This window comes from Ceratotherium simum, chromosome 34 (assembly GCF_057802395.1).
Source record: "Ceratotherium simum simum isolate JZ-2026a chromosome 34, ASM5780239v1, whole genome shotgun sequence".
Taxonomy (NCBI): Eukaryota; Metazoa; Chordata; class Mammalia; order Perissodactyla; family Rhinocerotidae; genus Ceratotherium; species Ceratotherium simum.
Genome location: NC_141933.1, coordinates 3,815,657 through 3,837,315, shown reverse-complemented (window position 1 = coordinate 3,837,315; position 21,659 = coordinate 3,815,657). Strand labels below are relative to the sequence as shown.

General features: G+C 54.4%; 1 protein-coding gene across 1 annotated transcript in view; it reads right to left on the bottom strand.

Annotated features, from left to right (window-relative positions):
- SHANK2 (SH3 and multiple ankyrin repeat domains 2) overlaps positions 1-21,659 on the bottom strand; it is a 576,539-nt gene that overhangs the window by 21,841 nt on the left and 533,039 nt on the right. The window contains exons 17-18 of the mRNA XM_087422499.1: positions 9,674-9,809; positions 8,273-8,353 (exon numbers count right to left, since the gene is read on the bottom strand). Coding sequence (XP_087278625.1) covers positions 8,273-8,353; positions 9,674-9,809 — 217 coding nt within the window. The remainder of the gene's footprint in view (positions 1-8,272; positions 8,354-9,673; positions 9,810-21,659) is intronic.

The following is a 21,659-nucleotide window of genomic DNA, read 5'->3' as shown; positions in this document are numbered from 1 at the left end:
AAGCCCATCCTAGAATTACCCCCATGCCCTAGCTTTATCTGAGGGATGTCTGAGTTCAGGCACCGCGGCTGTTCAGGACCTCGGTTCGCCGAGACCTACAGAACAAGCGTCCTCGGTGGGGCTGGGCCCTCGGGCCCCTGCTGGCCCCCAGCCACCCATCCAGCAAGGGCCCCCCAGCTAGCAGGAAGCCAGTGTGAGGGGTGCCTGGTGGGAATTCCCATTTTGGACCCTGTGAGACACAGCACTCCCCGTGCCCCCCAGGCCATCCAGAACATTCTGTCCATGAGTCTGAGGCCTTCTCCTAGGCGACCCCAACCCCTTCTGGAGTCTGGTGACTCCCCATGAAGCTCGTACCATGAAAAAGGCCCAGGCCTCTGGGGTCTCGCCCAGACTCTGAGCTTCGAGGCCGGCGTGAGAGTTGGAGAGCAGACGGGAGCTCCGGGTGAGGCCAGTGCACTGCTCCAAGTTGTTCTTCAGGACACTGCGGCGTCCACTTGTAACGGCGGCTACCCAAGAGGACCCACCCCAGAGCCACGACACCCTCAGAGTCACCCAGGCGAGGGCCCCAACAAGGGGAGCTTCGGGGGGGTGGTGCCGGGGCAGGGGGCCCGACCAGGCGCCCACCACAACCTCAAAGAGTGCCAACAGATATGGCCTGGCATCCTCCGCAGAGGTGCTGTCCTGGTTAATGCCTGACAAGGCACCTGGCTCCGGAGCCCTGTCCTAGACCAGGGTCAGCAAACTACGGCCCTCGGGCCAAATCCTGGCCACGTGTGTTCTCGTTCTGCCCGTGACCTAAGGACGGTTTTACACTTCTAAGGGGTTCTGAAAGGAAGGAGGAAAAGAATGTGCAACAGAGAACATACAGCCCGCAAGGCCGAAAACATTATCTGACCCTTTATGGGAAACGCCAGCCACCCTGGCTCTGGACCATTCATTGTCCCTGTCCACCTGCCAGCCAAGGGCTGAGGAGCCCAGACAGCAGCAGTGGCTGGAAGCCCTCCTACCCTCCTCCAGTGCTCCTTCAGACCTCTCCCTCCCTCTCGGCAGCCTCTCCTGTGGTCCTGGGACCCCAGCTCTCCTGGCTGCGTGCCTCCTCCTCGGGGGTGTTTCCTTCCACCCATGGATGATGGGGACCTTGGTAAGCATTGGCTCCTCGGGGAATTGGTCAGAAACACCCACCTCTCTGGTGTCACTCGGCAGCGGGGACGCCCCCAGCTACGGTCACTGTGTCCCCAGCCCCCACTTTCCTCATCACTGCCCACTGAAGTCCCGACCTCACCTGCGTTCAAGGCCTGCTCCTCCCGCTGGACCACTTCTGCCCAGTTCTCCTTTCTCTCCTCACCTCCTTCCCTTTGCCCCACCGCTGTGCTGTACACACCCCCTGATCCCAGCAGTTTGCCTCCTCCGAGAAGCCTTCCCCTCTCAGATCTCGGCCGGGAACCCTGCCCTGGTTGGGATTTCGCTTCCTTCTGTGCAGGTTGCCCTGGCCCCAGCGGCTGGGCCTCGCTCCCCTGGACTGCCACATGGCTCAAGTTCTCTCAGAGCAGTGGCTCAGGTGACGCTTGGTTGACCTCCTTGGAAGGCCAAGAGTGACCTGCAGGTCCAAGCCGGATCTTCAAGAGGGTCCTGTTTCTAGCTGGCCCCACAGGTCTGCTTCTTTGATATTAGCCCCACTCAGCTGATGGGGCTGCTTCACCCCCGCCCCCAGCACACAGAGGGTCTGTTGGCTGGCAGCCCCAAATACCTCTGGAATCGTCACACGCCCGGAATATGCAGGCAGCAGACTGTGATCTCAGGACTCCAGGGCATGTGGCAGGCACCCCGAAAACATGCCTCGAATGATGAGTGTGCCCAGGTAAGGCAAAGGCACCATGGTTACTAACAACAGACTCAATCCCAGTGGAAATGCTAAGTGCCTTCATCCCATTTCTCATCCTAACAAACCTGGCTGTAGGGGAAGGGCTATTCTCATTTTGCAGAGATAACAACTGAAGGTCTGAGATGCTTAGGGTCCTGCAGGTGGAAATCTGGGACCAGGTGGGAGCTTGGGCCTGAGTTGGGGTCACGCAGCCCCCGTGCCCACCCTTGGGCCAGGGGTGCCTGGCCCTGGTGGGCAATGGAAATCTCAGGTTACCATCAGAAAGGTCTGCCTGGTCCCGCCAACTGGGAATCAGGGCGAGTGGTGCCTAAAGTCGGGCACCGTCCACACCACAGTCAGGCTGTACGGTGTGGGACAGGTCTGGGGTGTCCCTGAAGATGCCCTGGAGCCGTGGCTACCTCCGACGTGCACATCCTTGTCTTTCTTTCAAACCTTTGCCTCCCGCTTCCATCCCACCTGAATGTTCTTTTGAACCAGAACACAGGAGAGCAACTTGGTCTGTGGGAGGTCATGGGGGGGCTATTCCTTTCCACCGAGAGCTACTTGGCGTGGTCTGTGCTATTCAGATGCGAAGAGGGAACCTCTTGTCCCACAGGGAGCCTGTGGCCCGACTCTGCTCAGCCCCCGGCTTTGAGGGTTTGTTTACTGGAACATGAAGGCTTTTAAGAAAAGCTGTGAGACTGTGAGTGCCTGCTTCTCATTCTGGGCTCATGAGGATTGTTATGCTTCATTTATAAGAGCCTGAGATTGGGTCTTTATTCAAGGACTCCGGGTGAAGAGGGTTAGTGACTCCAGCTGCCTGCGGTCTTCAAATGAAGTCCTCTGTGACTGAAAACCATCTTGCAGACAGACGTGAAAACAGTCAAAGCTTAAAAAACAATCTAGTAATGAGTTGATGAAAATGCTCCAGAAGTAACCACGTATTATAATTTTCAAAGCAAATGTCTGGTCCACTGAGAAGCCAGAGGTGGTGCGCACCGTCCATAAACCGAAAACTTCCTGGCATGGGGAAGAGTGTGCTCGGGGAGGGGAGGTGGTGGATTTGTCAAGCACGGTCAGGTCGCACGCAGCCACGGATCTCTTGGGAACCAGAGCAGGGACGACAGGAGGGCTGGTGTCCTGCCCATCGCCAGAGCCCCCAGCCCGTGAGCTCACCCTTGACCACAGGCAGACTTCAACACAGTCACCTAGGATGCCCCACACCCTCCTGCTGGAGAAATCCGCTGGCTTTGCAAGACGGAGGCACCAAATTGTGGCAACCACCCCAACAGCTGTTGTGAGTGAGGAAGCCGAGGCCTGGGACAACACGGGCACACATGGCTGAGAGGGAGCCTGTGGCTGCACTTCCCTCCCCCCCAGGTGGAAATTGCATGCCCGTCGCAGAGGCCCTGGCTCTCATGTTCTGTGCCCCCTCTGCCTGTCACCACATGCAAGGCCGTACTGCGGCCGACCCTGAGCCCCGGAGCCAGGGCCCCATCTGCTCCTCGGAACCCTGGGGAGAGCATCCCAGATGCTCTGGAAGCGTCCGGCAAGGCCAGGATGGAGATGCGCACATTCTTCAGCTTCATGAAATGCTTCCCAATCTCCGAGACATCCAGGAATCCTGTCCCTCCTCGGTCATTGTTCTCTCCCTTGTGCCCTTGAACTAGTCATTCTGCCACCCTCTCTGGAGGGGCAGGGCCACCCACACCGTCTTTCGGGGTGCGAGGGCACGGAGCAGCATTTCCTGCACCACACAGCTTCCAGGGGGAAGACAGAAACACGAGCAGCAGCAGATGGTGCAGACAAGCTGCACCCGTGGAAGCTGCAGCTGTGGCCGCTGGCCCAGCTCTTGCTGAATCTGGCAGGCGGCAGGGAAGGAGTGGGGGCCGGCGCTTCCACCCGGCAGACTGCTCCTGGGCTGCGGGCTCTGACGAGTCTCCAAGGGTTGGGGCTATGGGTGCAGCCAGAGGTGCCCGCAGGCCTGGAAGCCAGGGTCAAACCAGTGGCACTACCCCTGGCCTGGCTTCCGCATAGAGCTGCCGGGGCCATGTGGCTCTCGTGGGGGTCCCGTTCACCCTCGGGCCTGTGAGCACGGTGTCTGGGGACGAGAGCAGGTCCTCAGGAAACACTCGAGGACTAAACAAAGGGGTTTTAGAGGCGAGGAAATGAGAACTCAGGGATCTTGGTCACCTGCCCGCAGCCACTCAGCAGGAGGTGGCTCCTAGGGGTTGAGCTGGGATGTGAGGCTGTTTAACTGCATGTCAGTTTCCTAGAGCTGCTGTGACAAAGGATCACAAACTGGGTGGTTTAAAACAACAGAAATAGATTCTCTCACAGTCTGGAGACCAGAAGTCTGAAATGAAAGTGTCGTCAGGGCCACGCTCCCTCCGGGAGCTCTAGGGGAGGGTCCTTCCTGCCTCTTCCAGCTTTGGGGGCTCCAGGCGTCCCTGAGCTGTGGCTGCGTCCCTCCAGCCTCTGCCTCTGTCTTCATGTGCCCTCCTCCTCTGTGTGTGTGTCTCTCCCTGTCCTTTCTTTTGTTAGGACACCCGTCATAGGGTCAGGGCCACCCTGCTCCAGGGGGACCTCATCTTGATTTCATCTGCAAAGACCCTATTTCCAAATAAGGTCCCATTCACAGGTTCTGGGTGGACAGGAATTCTGGGGGACGCTATTCAACCAGCACATCCATAAAGGCCTGCTTTCTCCTGTTTCCCCAGCCTTTCTGGAGTGTGATGGACGTTTCTTAAGAGGTGAGACCGGTCCTCCGGAATAGACGGGCGGAGACAGCACGACGGGGGCTGGAGTGTTCACTGAATACTTTCAATGTGCCTGGCATGACCCCATTGGATGCTCTCAGCCCTGTGAGGTGGGACTCTCCAGTCCTCGACTGTATGGTGAGGAAGTGAGGCTCTGAGCTGGCAGGGGCCGAGGGCTGGAGGAGGGGGCACTGGAGCCCCATGCTGGGTGAGTAAGCATGTCCCGCTGCCTGCCCCCTCAGGACCTGGGTGCACCACGGCTGCTGGGCCCTTTGGGATCTTCTTGCCCATGCACCCACCTCCTGTTCTAGCTGGGGTCAGGGAGTATGGGGAGGGGGCATTTAATCTCAAATTTGCATCCAGTTTTCTCCACTGTTCAAAGGAAGGTGGGTCTCCATTCTCCAAGAGTCTCGCCTGTCCTCAGTGTGGATTCTGTCCTGGGCCCCCACTGGCCACACAGACTGCGACTTCTGCCCTCTCGTCTTCCGCCACAGTCTGGGGTGTCTGGCTGCTGGAGGCACCCCTGGGGGAGGAGGGCGGAGCGGATGGGGCCAGCGGGGGACCAGGCCACAGGCGCCTCTGAGGCTCTCCTTGATACAGACTTTCTTGGCCAGCTCTGTTATGGCTGTGGGGTTCCTGGGAGCCCCTGGTGGGTGCCTTCTTCAGGACAGTATGGTAGACAGAGGGGCGTTCTCGACAGCTGGGGGGTTGGCCGTGGATTGAAGTGGAATTCAGAGAGACGTGTAATCCCAGGAAACTTTGTGTCTCCTGGGTCTCTACCACATGGCTGACGCGGTGACCCATCCTGCAAAGCCCCTGGGAGTTCCCTGGGCCACCCCTAGGGGGTGAGGTGTAGGCCCAGGCCTGCTCCACAGGAAGGCTGCTGGGATTGGCCTGCACCTGGGGAGAGAGTTGCGGGGAGAAAGGGGGCGCTCGTGACTCGGTGCTCCAGGTCCCGCAGCCCTCTCCCGAGACACTGCCTTGCTGGATTCCAAGAGCCCTCCCGCCGATTTCAGTGTTTCGGCTACCATGTCATGGCTCAGCAGCAGTGCCTAAGGTCATGTGACAGGCTCCCCTCCCGCCCTGGGAAAGTGGTCTTGAATGGACAGTGCTGCTTTTCACTGTCGGGGTGGCTGTGTCCAGCAGCCACGTGAGGAACGCCCACGTGTGGGTGCTGCTGCTGGGCTTGTGTCTCTGCTGCTCGCGGCACAACGACTCTGGTCCTCCCACCCCCAGGGAGGGCAGGGAGAGGCGCGGCCTTATAGCCCAGCCTTCCCTCCCCCTGATGGAGGGTTGTCCCGCAGGTGCAGAGCAGGCCTCCTGGAGAGCAAGGGGCTTTCTGGGAGCTGAAGGCAGGCAGCCCCTGCCCACAGCAAAGGCAGCCAGTGGGCAGGGGTCCCGCCCTCCATCCATTTGCCAGGGGCTCCCCTTGCCTGTGCCCTGGCCAGCAGCCACGTGTGGCCTCACGGATGGAGCTCTCAGTAAGGCTGCCTGCCTGAAAGGGCAGACCCAGCTGTGACAGCCCGAGGGTCCTGAGGGCGTCACAGTCATGATGATGTGGACACAACTCGGGGGGTGGGGACCCGGGTGGGGATGCAGAACATGTTGGGGGGGACCACAGACAGGAGAAGCGAAGCAGACGGAACAGACTGAAATGGGACATGTCGTGGAGCTGGGGTCCTTCCACAGGACCCCGAGCACGGAGAAGACAATACAAAGTCACGGCACATTCTAGACGCCACGCTGACGGCCACACAGGGGTCCTCTCCCATAGGGTGTGTGGGCGGGGGCTGGAAACAGACACGGGCTCGCCCCTTACCCTTCTTCTTCCGGACGGAGGCTTGCAAACAGAAAGGGGAGCGTGAGTCCCGCGACGGCAGTGCTCACCCAGGGCCTGGGCTGGGCTGCCTCGCTGCGGTTGGGGGGCTCGGGGCCTGACCCACCAGGGGCCAGACACGGGCGGGCGTCTGGAGAGCGAGATGCACTGTCTACGGCTTCCCCGGGAACCTGGGCACCGGGGACCTTCCCTCTCCGACCTGCCCGGCTGGTAAACCTGGCTAGCCCCCGTCCCCTCAGCATCGGGCCAAAGCAGCCTTTAGGAAGGGCGCCCGAGGCCCTGCACAGGAGAGAGGGCCCTCGGGACGCCGAGGGCTCCAGGGACCTGCACAGGGCCCCTTGGTCTGAGCTGACCCACTGGAGCCCTCCCTTAAAGCTGAGTTGCTGGCTGGTCCTCTTGGGGGAGGCGCGCCACAGGCCCCTTGCAGAAGCCGGTGTGGCACGTGCCATCTCGTTTTAGAGAAGGACACACAGTAATTCATATTGTCATCCTCACAGGGTGCCGGGTCAGGCGCGGGGGACAGTGGGGTTTTCCTGATGAGTCTTGTTTGGACGGACAAGATGTGGTCAAGGAGGGGGCCAGAAGGAAAGGGGCCTGCGGGGAACTACTGGTTCTGGGTGGGCCACACCATAGCAGGGGTGCTCTTTTCTAGAAGACCTAGGCCTCAGTGCAGACCCGCAGATTCCAGCCCTAGAGCGCAGTGACAGCTGAAGGGTGCTCGCCGGGAGTTCCGTCAGCCTGCTTCACCGCACCCGCCATGCACGGAGCGTATGAGACCCCTCCCAGAGGGGCTGCAGGGAGGAAGGGGCCACTCTGTACTATTTTTGGAGGGGAGGGGAGGGCCAAAAGGTCTCCCACTGAAGGCTGGGATCAGGAGGGAGCAATGGCAAGTCAAACACCAGCGAGGGGCGCTCAGATTTCTACCCACTGGGCCAGCTGGGCTGATGGTTGGGTCTTGGGCAAAGTGTTTGCTTTGGTGCCCACGTCAGCTGCCCCGTGCAGAGTGCACAGATGCTCACCCTTCCCCGCCCAGTAGGCCCTCCTCATGCTCTCCACTGAGCAAGCACTGCAACCCACTCGCCACTCTGGTGTGGGTCAGAGCCACCCGCCTTCCAAAGGTGTCCCTGGGCCCCATGGTGACTCCCCAGCATGACACATAATCAGCACCTGGGGGCTCACGCCGCCGGCTCCAGAGTCATTCTCTTTCAACAGCCGCCACGGGCTGCGAGACCCAGGGGCACGTCGCTCTGCATATACTTCCCCAGCTACACGACGGGGTCCGATGGCCAGAGCCCTCTCTGTTCCTTGCAGACCCTTTAAGAAAGTCTCTCCCTATTCCTGGGGTGCAGCCCACCAGGCCTGCCAACCCCACTGCTATCTACACTAGACCCCAGCGGGGGAGCTTTCTGGTCTGAGCCATGCGTGGACGGCCAGCGAGGTGGACTTCGGGGTGGGGGCACCCTAGACATCAGGGGGAGCTGTTTGGGGAGCACTGTGGGGAAGCTTACCTTTATCCACTAGTGAGAGGCCCAAAAATTCAAAACAAAGCAATGTTAGATGAACCAAGAAGAGGAAAAGGCACCACTGTAGCCACACCCCCGAAAGCAGGCAGGATGCCAATGGAGATGCCACTGTGGGAGCCACCCACACGCAGGCGCGTTCCTGACGCCATTCCCGGGCTTGGGGGCCAGAAGAGGGGCAAGCAAGCGAGCAGAGGGCCATGCACGGGCTGGGGCTTCGCGGAGGCCGGCCCTGTGGCCGCCTGGGTGCTGGCGACAGCGCAGGGCTGGGGCGGGCCGGCTGGGCGACTCTTACCGAGCTCCTCCAGCTCCGAGGTCATGGACTTGGAGCGCAGGGTGAGGGCCGTGGTCGGAGCACGCTTTGGAGGCGGGGGAGCTTGAGGGGCAGAGAAGAGGAGGTTGAGAACCTGGCCACACAGCCACCCACCCCACCACCACCTTCCAGAACAATCTGGGAGGCTGGCGACCCTGAGCCTGAGGTTTTCTGCTAGGAAGGCTGACAGGTGGAGGCCGTCCCCCAGGGTGGGGAAGCCGGCAATGGTCACCCTGCCATGAGTCACGAGGCCGGAAGTGTCTGCAGGCTCCATGGGGGCCGAGACGGGTCGGGACCAGGCAGCGTGCTCTGGTGGACGGGGCCAGGCCCGCTCTGGAGGGCTCCCTGCCCCTCTGCACTCAGCAGCACACGGGCACTGGGGGTCCCATCCTCTCGGCTGGGTGGGAAGCACAGCAGGTCTGCGGGGGGGGCGGGGGGGGGGCCTGTCTAGCTCTCTGCACTGCGCCTGCGCCTGCCGGTGACTACGGGGACGGAAGATTCCGGTGGCCTCTGCAGTCCTTTGCTGCCACCTGCTAGCAGCCTCAGCAGGGGAGATTCCCCCTTGTGCCCCCCACACCCCCCATCACGGCAAGGACATGTGACTCCCACATGTGACATCCTCTCCCAGGGGAGCTGCCCTCCCACTGATTCAGGGGCCTGGACGAGCCCCCAAGCAGTGCTTCCAGGGAGGGCCGTGGTGGGTTACTCCCTCCTCCCCCTACAACCTCATGCTGCAGCCTCCCTGTCCACTGCTCACAGCCCCTCCTCCAGGCAGCCCTCCCTGGCTGTGCCGCCTGCTTTCTCTCCCTAGCCCAGGCTGAGGGCTCCTGGTGGGGTGGGTGGGAGGGGCACACACACTTGCTCTTGGGAAATGCTGGAATGCCAGAAGGACTAATGTGCTGCTCCAGCCTCTCCCCTCCCAAGGGGACCTGGGGGCACGTCTCCCTTCTGCAGGCCTCGCTCAGCCCCTATGCCCCCCAACTGTGGCCTCCATTGGGAAGGACAGTGGACCTGAGTCACTGTGGGGGGCCGGCAAACCGGCCCTCTGCAAACAGGGGGCCCCGTGGACCTTACTCCCTCCATGGCACAGGCGGCACTGTCGGGACCCATTGTCAGTGACCTATGGACAGCTGAGTTGGTGCAGGAGCGCCCCCAGGCCCTGGTCTGCTGAGCACAGCCCTTGCCTGAGGCCACCAATGCCCCGTGGGCAAGCCCCAGGTCATCTCCTAACCTCCTTTTCTGGCTTCCTTTCTCTTAATCTCCTGGGGACTGGACCCCCCACTGGGAGGAGATGGGGGGCACATCTGAAAGCATGCAAGCACAGGGGGCTGGAGAGAAGGGCCCCGGCCCCCACCCACCCCATGGGCAGTGCAGGGCGGGCACCTTTCTTCCTGGCGGTGTCGTCCGGGTCGAGATTCCTGGTCACCGTGACCACCTTGAGGACAAGGTGGTTCCCTCCCTGGCGGATCATGTTCACCACCTGCCGGTGGCCGACTTTCACCACGTTCTCATTGTTAACCTGCGGAAGACAGGGCGGCGTCAGTGAGCTGGCGACCTGGGGAGGAGAGAGAGGCAGCACATGGCCCAGCACATGGCCCAGCCCACGGCAGAGACGGTGCTGCCCCCTAAAGGGGCAAATGCAGGGACGTCAGGAGACCGCTGTGTCTGGGAATCAAAGGTGCTTTCGGGGAACCAAGAGTGAGTGCCACGTGGCTGGCTGTGTGGGCCACTTAACGTGGCCGTGGAGGCGCGGAGCGGCTGGGCTTCTTGCAGCCGGGGTCCTGCAACTGGCACGTGGCAGTTTTCCACCGAGTGAGCAAGCGAGCAGCGCTCTGCAGCTGCTGGTGGACAGGACCGATTCTTATTTAACCTGAGGTTCTTAGGCAGACCTGGGAGCAATTTTCCTGGCTACTAGCTACGCGCAAAAAGCCCGACAGGAGATCCCTGGGGTCCAGGGTTGCAGCCCTACAGCTTTCTGTTTTCACAGGTCGGAAGAAACAGGGCACTTAACTGCTTCTCACATATTTCGGGAGCATACATCACAGACACAGCCCATTTCCTGCGGGCGCTCCCTCCCTCCCTCCTTCCTTCCTTCCTTCCTTCCCTCCTTCCTCATCTCCCGCCCTGGAGGCATGAAGAGGCATAACCGCTTGGCTGACAAGGTGCTAAGAGCCATGAGTCCCCCGCCCTTCTCATGGTGGGATAACTGCGCCCACCCGTGCTCCAGGGACCCCAGATGCTGCCTCCACCGCGGCCACCTCGGCGTTCACGGAGCTCTTGGCACCTTTCAGAGCCCCTCACCTCCCCTTTTACCTCCATTTGCCCTCACCGTGGTGAACGTGGTTGGCACAGAAATGGACCCAAGGTGACGTGCCGCAGGCAGAGCAGAGGCTGGGCCTCAATCTCCAATGCACTCTGTGCCTCATCAAGGTCAGCGAAGCTGCAGACCTGCTCTGTCCACTGTCCCACCACCACTGCCAAATCAGAGCCACGAAGACGGACCAGGTGGGCGAGAGCATAAGAATTGGGGGGAAAGAGAGCTTTACCCCGTGCACCTCCCTTGATCACAGGTGTTTTGGACCCAGCCCTCCTACCCGCTGAAATGAACCCCTCCACGTGGGCTCTGTACCTGCAGTCCCCCAGCTCCTGGTGTGAGTGCCAGACACCCAAGGGCAGCAGAGAGAATGAACCCACAGGATGGCAAGGTTCATAACTACTCCATGCACTGTCTTTGAAGGAAGAAAACCATCTTGATTGTAAAGATCAAATAAGAAGCACCCAAATCCCTGTCCCCCTACCCCAGTGATCGCCTGTCACCATCCTGCTATACTCCCTTTTCCTGCTATGGGTTCTTTAAAAACCTCTAAAGGACAGTGTAGCCACAGAGACATCAACAGGCATGGTAAATTCTCACAAATCTAACACCCCAGTAACCAGACCCCGATGAGAGGTGCCCGGCTCCCTGCACTGATGACACGCACACAGGTGAGCGGTGTGTTCACCCTGAATGGCATTTCCAGGCAGCGACGCTGGGCGTCCAGCGGGGGGACTCACAGTGGGACACGCTCTGCAGTCTCCCCTCTGCGGTGGCCAGCTCGTCCATTTCCCCCGGCTTTCCCGTGTCTTGGGAACCCCTTCAGCCCGGAACAGGCAAACTGGATGGTCGGCCACCCTACACTGCCCTGGGGGTGCGGCCTCCCTCCCGGCCAGGGGCAGGATGGTACTAGCAGGGGCCTTCGGAGAGAAATCTACTTAATTCTGAGCAACGGTGGTGGTCTTTGCAAAGTGATTTCTAGTGCCTCTGCTTTTCACCGATGTTCTTGGAGTGTCATTAGGAAACCAGGTGAGTTTAGGAAGTAAAGAAGCTGGATGGAGGCAAAGAGTGACAGTTCCACCAGGAGAGGAGTCTGTTGTCCCTGAGCTTCTAAGGGCAGAAGCAAACAGCTCAGCTCAGCCAGACCCCAGCTATGCTGGTGGCTCCGAGAAAGACCTGGAACACCAGCTCTGAGCCATGGCAGAGCTCTCTCCTCTCTCTTCTCCTGTAAGCATGCTGGAACAGCCTGCTCACGAACTCACTCATTCTTTCACTCATTCAGTCATTCCATCAACACTTTTGCTCTGAGCGCGCACTAAACGTGAGGCGGTACAGGGGTAATGCTGGTGGATGGTGCATCCCCGCCCTCCCGACACTTACGTTCTCACCGGGGAGCTGGGTGACACACAAGTCAACGAACAAATGGAATTTCAGGTGCTCTGAGCACCACCTGAGACAACAGCGCCGGGTGGAGAGAGGGAGCAGGCGCCCCTGCAGGGGATTGGGTGTGGGGAGCGAGATGGAGCGAAGCCTGAAAGCTCAAGGAGCGTGTTCCAGGGCCCTGCTCATCGTGGGTCCCAAGTGCAGGCGCTGGGCAGGGCTCCATGTTCCCTTCCTTAATCCTGTCACCCAGCACTCTGACGCTCGGGAGACCCGGCGACTGCACAGGGCTGAGCCGCTGGTAAATGGAGGAGCTGGGCCAGACCTGGGCTCCTGATGGCAGGTGGGCTGGGGGGCACCTAGCAACCAGGCCATGGGTTGAGGAGGCGGGGGTGGGATGGGGATGGACTTGACCTCTGACCTCCATCTAGTTGTCCTGCTGCCCCACTGCTGCCTGTTGACCCCTGCGGCCTTGAGCCCAACTTCCTAGAACTCTGGTCCTCCGAACCTTCTGTGTCTGTGTGTTCTTGGTAGCTGGACGTTGTCCTCCCGGGACCCTGGCCAAGGTTTGTTCCTGTGCCTGGAGAGGGGTGGGGGGCTGGAATGTTTTGTCTGAAGTGTCAGAGACACTGTGACTTAGGGTCTGTGTTTTGGGGAAAGGTTCTCCAAAGGAATGAAACGCTCGTGGTGGGTTCTCAGGCCCTAGGGCTGCTGGGTGAGGGCATCTGCCGGGCCATCAGTGCCTGGAGGGGCTGTGGAGACAGAGCAACGAGCACAGGGGCTGAGGGCCTCAGTGACTCCCAGCGTCATCCAGCTCCTTCAGGCCCCCTGGCAGCTCTGCACCAACAGCCCAGCTCGTATCCTGGCACCACCTACTTGCTGGGTGACCTGGAGTGGCCCACACAACCTCTCTGTGCTCCAGCTGCCTGGTCGATGAAACGTGGGTGATGCGGGTCCTGCTTCCTGGAGTTGCCGTGAGGACTGGAAGAGCTAACGTGCACCCAGGGCCCGGCAGCCTCCAGGATCACCCTCCTCCGAGGGCCGGTCCACATGCACAGTCACTCTCCCCCAGCCTGGCTCCTCCATTATCTGAGGTGCCCTGGCCCATCCTTTCTCAGAAGCTGCCTTCCCACCTGAGCTCCTGATGGCCGCACCAGCAGTGACAGGCACGGAAAGTGTTGTCTCGCTGCCAGTCCCGTGGGCAGGATCCCACCCCATGCCCTCCCAACAGACCTGCTTCTCCTGGCGGATCACAGCAAGGGGCAGGATGCTGGGAGAGCTTGGAGGAAATAATCTCCGATCTGCCCTGGAAATGCCGCTTGGCCTTCTATGCAGACCTGATGACAGTGGGGCTTAAGAAGCTCACCAGGGCTGGGGCTGAGCTGCAATCAGGAGTTCTTGATATCGGACTTCCCTCAATCCCCCGGGATCTCTAGACAGGCCCTGAGAATACACCACGGGACCCCCCCATTCAACTGACCCCAGGACAGGAAGTCCCTCTGGCGGAGAACTTGGCTGCACCCAAGAGCCTGTGCCCCGCCTTGACCTTAGGCGATGAGCAGAGCCCTCTAGCCCAGGACATGAGGGGGTGGAGATGGGGGGTGAGGGTGGGGGGGCCGGGGGTGGGTGAGGGCCCAGCTCCCGGGAGCGATGGGGCCCTGATCACCTGCTCCGCCTGCTCCGCCAAGCGTGGAGGATCCATCCTGACCCGTCACCCACACAGACCTTTCAGGGTGGAACTGTGATCACCCCCCCACCCCATCTCCCCCACCACCTCCAGGGCCATCACCAGGGCTCAGTGCGCGGCCCGCCGGAGCCTGCCCCGCCTGCCTGCCCTGGGTGCATCGTCTCTTTTCACATCCCCAGACACCTGTTAGGGCCGAGTTGTCGTCCCCAAATTCATATGTTGCCGTCCTAACCCCAGGACCTCAGGGTGTGACTGGATTTGGAAATAGGGTCTTTGCAGATGTAGTCAAGATGAGGTCATCAGGGTGGGTCCTAATCCTGTCCGACTGGTGTCCTTATAAAAAGGGGACATTCGGACACGGACAGGCAGGGAGAAGGCTGCATGAGCACGAAGGCAGAGAGGGGTGGAAGGAACCCCACAGACTGCCGGCACACCCACCGCCAGCAGCTGGACCTCTGAGAGGCTCCCTCACCCCTTCAGATGGCACCGGCCCTGCCGACACCTCGGTCTGGACTTCTGGCCTCCAGGACCGGGAGATGAGACGATCCATTTCTGTTGTTCAAGCCACCTGTCCGCGGTGCTTTGTGACAACGCCCTTGAGTGTGTGGCCTCCCCACCGAGGGCTGGGCTGACTGCGGCCTCTGCTGCGGGGCTTCTGCTATTGCCCGGAGGCTCGCCTGCTCCCAGATCCTCCACGGCCCTCATGTGCCGTGGCCCCTGCCGTCTCTGGTTAGTCACTGAATCTCCCCTGCACCTTTCTTGCCCAAACCAGCTATCCCAGCCCCCTCTGTCTCCCTATCCTTATCTTTCAGCTCAAACCAGCCCGCCTCAGTGGCCAGAGAGGCGGCCCCTACTTGAAGCTGGGAACTCACGGGACAAACAATGGTGCACTTCCCAGGAGACTGGCCACCCCTCCCTGGGGGACTTTGGGGACCAGCCCTATCCTCCAGCCTCTGCAGTTATGTCCACTGCCCTAGGCTTGAGGCAGTGGGGAGGAGCCGTCTTGGCTAGCAGGTGACCCTGGAGTGACTGGTTTTGGTTCAAGGGAAGCTGGGGGGCAGGGGCTGAAGGAGCAGACCCTGGGGCTGTGGTCCACTCAGACCTGCAGAGATGGCAAACGCAGCTCCGGGTGGCGAAGGCCGCGGCCCCCAGATGCTGCTGCCGCCGCAGACCCAGAGCCAGGGCCGGTCCTTGGGGCGTGTCGAGGGTGGGACTTGGAAGGCACTGCCATGGGAGAATGACCGCAGGAGCCCAGGGAGGGGGCGGGCCACACAGACAGGAGCCCCTGGCCTGAGGCTGTGTGTATATAGAACTTCTCCCCGCCTCCCCCCCTCAGAGGCCCATCAGAGACCGTCTCCTTTGAGTGGGGCCTGCACTGGACACTGGATGTGGCTCCCTGAGAAGACAGTCTTTCCAGGCACCCCCTGTTTCTGCCACTGGACTCAGATCTCCACGAGGCCTCCTGGCCCTGATCCTGTCTCCCTTCTCCTCCCTCCTCCTCCTGGGGCTGAGGGAACCCCTCTGCAGGGAGGGGGTGCCCTCCTAGACAGGTGCCGGGGCAGGGTTCAAGTCCCCGACATCTTCTACCTGCAGGGGAACGTCTTTGCCTCCGGCACGGCTGTCTGCTGAGTCCCAGGGGTTCCTCTCTGGACTGGGCACGCAAGGGTGGGAGCTGCACCCCGGGCTGCCTGCCCTCCCCCGTGAAGACAGTGTGACACGTGTTCCCAGACACAAGGACGAGCTTCTCAAGCCTGCTGGGCCACAATGGGCAGCGACCCCCCGCTGCAGAGCCCGCTCTGCCCATGGGCCCCTCAGCTCTTCTTCCTTCTCCCTCCAGCTCCCCTCAACCACACCTGTCTTAAATTCTTATTCTGCTTTCCAAAGCAACTAAGCTTTGGAAGGAGTCCTTCCCCAAAAGCAAGAACTATACCAAGGTCAGAGTCGGGGGCTGTGTGGGCTCTCCTGGATCAGCTGGCAGTGTGCCGGAGGGCACTTTGACAGTGAGGGCACAGAGGTGCCAACTGGCGTGTGCTGTGATACCTATAAAAATTCTCCTACGACAAGGCACAAAAAGACTGCCAACGCCGTTCAATGTGGAATCGACAAGACCAGGACTAAACCAGGTGGGACGGGGACATTCAGCTACGTCCTCCTTCCTAGTGCATGGGGACAGAGAGCAAAAGTTAGAGCCATGCTTTAGAATTTCCCAGCCTCTAAACAAACTTAAAATTCAGTTTAACCCACAACGGAACTTTGGAACCAGCTGTCGTCCTTAAAACAGATGCTCCGAGTTGCTCATGTGGTGACAGAAACCTCAGAGACTGAGTAGGTGAAATGCCTGCTGTTTTCTCAGATGCCCAGGTTGGCATCCTGAACTTTCATGGGGTTTCCGGTGTGCCTCAAAGAACCTAGACCTGCAATTCTGGCACATGGCCACCAGGAGGAGGTGTGCACCTTGATCTCTTGCCACGTTTTCAGAAGGTTAAACCAAGTCCTGAGGCTCTTGGAGATTACAGCCTTGGAGAAGAAACTGTTCACGAATCACAGATCCAGCTAACTGTAAGGAAGAGTGGCATGCCTCTCCATGCATCATCCTTACATGCTGTCATGGAGCGATTTATGGAGGGAGTAAACCGTGGCCACATCTGGTGGGGGGCAAGAACCCCAGCCTGGCCCCCATGACGGTTCAGGGAAATTCTGTGAAGAACAGGAATACAGGCCTTCCTTTGCACACTTTTGTGCATTTCTAAATCCTTCCTTCTTCCACTTAAATTGTTATTTAAAATATCAAACTTGTACGTGTACATAGTTTAGAGAGAGAGTTCTACATGGCTTGTTACAAAGCCAACAGGACCCCATCACCTAGCCCCACTTTCCAGTCCCAAAGCCTTCAGTCTGTTCTTTCTATATCTATCCTGAATTGCTAAACATGCTTATATTGTTGCTACTTGATGTTTAAATCTTAGATATTATTTGCTGACCCACCACTGTGGAAAACGATTTAGATCAGGGTTTCTCAACAGTGGCACTATTGCAATTTTGGACCAATTAATTCTTTGTTGCAGTTGTGCATTGTGGGATGTTTAGCAGCATCCCTGGATTCTACCCACTGGATGCCAGTAACATCCCCTCCCCCCAAATGTGACAACAAACAATGTTTCCAGACATTGCCAAATGTCCTCTGGGAGGTCACAGTCACCCTCAGTTGAGAACCACAAATTTAGCTCTTTTCCTTCATTCTCTTTCCCCTCTTTTCAAGTACTTCCTTCCTCTGGATATAGTTATATCATAATTTTAACTAGATCGACATTCAGGATTTACATCATGACTGGATAATATCTATTCATGGCTGAACCATATAGTATCTTATGATTACTTTGTCTTTCCCCTTATATTTTGTTTTCCCTGCAGCAAAATAATTTTCTGTTGTCTCTTTATTGGTTTAATTTTCTATGTACTTAACAGTCATTAAAATCTAAACACTTCCCTAATTATGTAAATCTCTTCAAAATCCTCAAATACTCTGGGTGTTTTGTTAAGTGTATCTTCTTGAAGAAATCACTCTTGAAACTTCTGCTCTTCTCTGAACAATGTGGTTCAGTGTTTTCTAGGCTTCTGTCCCCATCACTGTCATCCTCAAGACTCCTGGTTGTTTCTTGTGTTGGCTCACCTGAGCCATGTATATATTTGTTTACTTGGTATAAAGCCTCATTTATTGTAGAGGACATTCCCTAACTGCTTCCAAATAAAAGGAGTTTGGGAGATGACTTTTTTTTTTTTTGAGACATTGCCTATTTGAAAACGTCTTTATCTGCACACTTAAATGGTAGTTTGGCTGGGTATAAAATTTGAGGTTTGAGGGTAAGGTAAAGTAAGCTCTTAAGACCAACTCTTCTGCAGGTAACAACTATAAAGTCTGGACAAAAACAATCCCCCCACCCCAAACCCAAACAAACACACACAGTTCCCTGAAAGCTCTGAAGAGTCAACAAAGGGAGGTAGATTTGGATGGGAGTGGCAAATTGGAAGCTTTGGGCCAGGAACACAGTGTGGCAGGGGGCACCTAAAGCTCTGATAGAAACCGAATCCTTTTTGATTTGAGAAATCAGAGGACAGAGGTCAGTGTGGCCACAGCTGTCAAAGTGAGGGGAGAATCTCAGAAGAGAGAGAGCCAGAGAAGAGTAGTTCCATGTTCTGTGTGTAAACTTCTTCCTAGTCTCTGGTTGATGTCTCACCTATGCATGCAGAGGGCAGACTCAGAACAGCTTGCAGATAAGGCTACAGTGCCTGAACTGAAATTTGAGCTGCTCTCACTGCAGGCTAGACAGAGTCTTCAATTTGAGTCTAACCAAGACAATTATCAGCTAAAACAAAAACATCAACACTCGTCAAAGAAATGTAACAGAATCTAGAGTTGCCACAGCCTAGCATTCACAATATTCAGGATACAATACAAATCTTCTTGATGAACCCAGAGATGACCAAGATGTTGGAACTATCAGAGAAGGACTTTAAAGCAGGTATTATAATGATACTCAATTGGATAAAGGAAAATATACTCATAATCAATAAAAGATAGGAAATCTCAGCAAAAAAATTAAAAATGTAAAAAGAATTAAGTGGAAATGTTAGAATTAAAAAACACAATATCTGAAATTTAAAAATGCACTGGATGGACTTAATAGCAGAACGGATATGTCATAGCATAGAGTGAACTTGAAGATACATCATAGAACTGACCCAATATGAAGAAGAGAGAGAAAAGATTTTCAAAAGTGAACAGAGTCTTAAGGACTTGTGGGACAATGTCAAATGTCTAACATGAGGATAATTAGAGTCCCAGAAGGGGAAAAAATTAGAGTCATAGAGCAGAGAGAGAAAATGGGTCACAAAAAATGTTTGAAAAAATAATGGCTGCAAACTTCCTCTATTAGGTGAAGGATATAAATTTACAGATTCAAGAAGCTCAGTGAAACCCAAACAGGAAAAATATAAAGAAAATCACACCTGGGCACATTATAGTAAATACTGAAAGCCAAAGATAAAGAGGAAACCTTAAAGCAGCCAGAGAAGAATGACACGTTACTTACAGAAGAACAATGATTTGAATGACTGTGGATTTCATATTAGAAACCATGGACACAAGAAGAGCATGGAATAACATTTTTAAACTGTGAAAGTAAAATAACTGTCAACCTAGAATTCTATATCCAGTGAAAATATCTTTAAAGAATGAAGGCAAAATAAAGACATTTATAGACAAATGAAAACCAAGAGAATTTGTTGCCAGCAGACCTGCACTACAACAAACGCTAAAGGAAGTTCTTCAAGCTGGAGGGAAATGATAGTAGATCTTTAGAAGGCATGAAGGTTATCAGAAATGGTAAATATCTAGGTAAAATACACAAGATTATTTTCCTCTTATTTAAAAAATAGATATGACTGTTTGAGGCAAATACAATATTGTTTTCTGGGGTTTATAATGTACATAGATATAATACCTAAGACAATTGTAGCATAATGGAAGGCAGGAGTGAAGCACATATGCCTATGTGGTTGCAAAATTTTTATATTTCATGTGAAATGTGCAATATAAATTCTAAGCAGACGGAAAAGTTAAGGATGTATACATAATCCTAGAGCCACCACTAAAAAGAATGTAAAGAAGTTCAGCTAAAAGCCGATAAATTAAAATAGAGTTCTAAAAATTGTCAAATAATCCAAAATAAAGCAGAAAAGAGGAAAACAGAGGAGATAAACAGAAAACAAATAACCTGGTAGACCTGCAGTTGATAGCATCAATAATTATATTAAATGTTAATAGGATAAAACTTCAGTTAAAGGACAGATATTATAAAAATGGATTAAAAAGGAAGACTTAAATATGCTGTATGTTCACTTTAAATACAAAGACACAGAGAGGTTGAAAGTAAATAAATGGAAAAAGATATCCCATGGGTGGAGTGGCTATATTAATATCAGACAAAATAGACTTCAACCACTTTGAAAAAACATTGTCAATTCCTCAAAATATTAAACATAGCGTTATAATATGATCTAGAAACTTCACTCCTAAGTATATTCTCAAGAGAATTGACAACATGTTCACACAAATACCTGTAAACAAAAGTTCATGGTGGCATTATTCATAATAGCCAAAAAGTGGGGGTGAGAGGAATGGGAAATGACTGTTAACGGGCATGACATTTCTTGTTGGAGTGATAATATGTCCTAAAATTATATTGTGCTGATCGTCGCACAACTCTCTGAATGTACTAAAATCCACTAGATTGTGCAGTTTAAAGGGTTGAATTTTATGGTATATGAATTATATCTCATTAAAGCTGTTCTTAAAAAAATAGACTTCAGGAAAAGAGTATTACCAGAAATAAAAAGAGACATTTCATAATGATCCAAGACATGATTCATAAGGAGAACATAACAATCATAAACATTTATGCACCTAATAACAGAGCCTCAATATAATGAAGCAAAATTTGACTGAATTAAAGAGAGAAATAGGCAACTCCGCAAACATAATTGGAAATTTTAATACTCCTTTCTCAAATTGATATAACAGTTAGACAAAAAAAATCAATAAAGACACAGATGATCTGCACAGACACCTTGAACTAACTGATATTTACAGAACAATACACCAACAACTACAGAACATACACTTTCTCCAAGAGCATGTGGGATGTTCACCAAAACAGACCACATGCTGGGCCACAGACTTCTAGGTTGGAAATAATTTTCCTTCAGAATTTTGAAGGCTGCGCTTCATTTATTTTAGTTTCCAGGTTTGTTATTTGAGGGATCTGATACCATTCACGTTTTGCAACTTTTATGGAACCTGCCTCCCCTCTCTGCTGCTGCCCTCCCTGGCCCCCCCCGCCGCCACCACCACCTCCCAACTGGAGAATCTTGTAAGATACTCCTTTGTTCCAAGTCTTCTGAAATTTATTGATGTGCCTTGGTGTGACTCTGTTTTCATCTCTTATACTGCATACTCAGGGATTCTTTTCCATCAGGAGACTCATGTCCTTCAGTTCCAGAAAATTTCCTTCAATTATTTCTCGAATATTTCCTTGCTTTCATTTTCTCTTTGAGGTATCCTCATTTGGCACATGGTGGACCTTCTGGACTGTCCTCTAATTTAATTAACTTTCCTCTTCAATTTTCCATGTCTCTCTCTCTTTCTGGGAGATTATTTTCAATTTTATCTTTCAATCTAGCTATCAAAATGTTCATATTTGCTATAATATTTTTAATTTCAAGAGCTTTTTTTGTTCTCTGAATGTTGCTTCAAAAAAGAGCATTTTAATCTTACTTCAAGGTTGCAATATCTTCTTGTAACTCACTGAGCATACTAATAATACCTTTTCATAATCTTATTCTCCCTGCATAATCTGTTTCCTCCATTTTTTTTTCATGGTATGTTTGTTTTGGGTTCTGTGTCTCATATTAATTATTTCATCAGTCTGGTGCACCTTGGCAGGCAGCTCATATTTAAGAGTGAACTCTAAAAGAGCTGATTTCTCTCCCAGCAAGTTTATTTTGTCAATACTGACAAACCAATCCTAAACTTTACATGGAAAGGAAAAAGACCCAAAATAGCCAACTCGATATTGAAGGAGAAGAACAAAGTCAGACGACTGACATTACCCAACTTCAAGACTTACTATAAACCTACAGTAATTAAGTGTTGGTGAAAGAACAGAAAAATAGATCAGGGGAACCAGACAGAGAGCCCAGAAATAGACCCACACAAATATAGTCAACTGATCTCTGACACAGGAGCAAAGGCAACACAATGGACAGAAAACGGTCTTTTCAACAAATGGTGCGGGAACAATGGGACACCCACAGGCAAAAGAATCTAGACATAGACCTTACACCTTTCTCAAAAATTAACCCCAAATGGGTCATAGACCTAAACGTAAAACACAAAACTATAAAACTCCTAGAAGATAATGTAAGAGAAA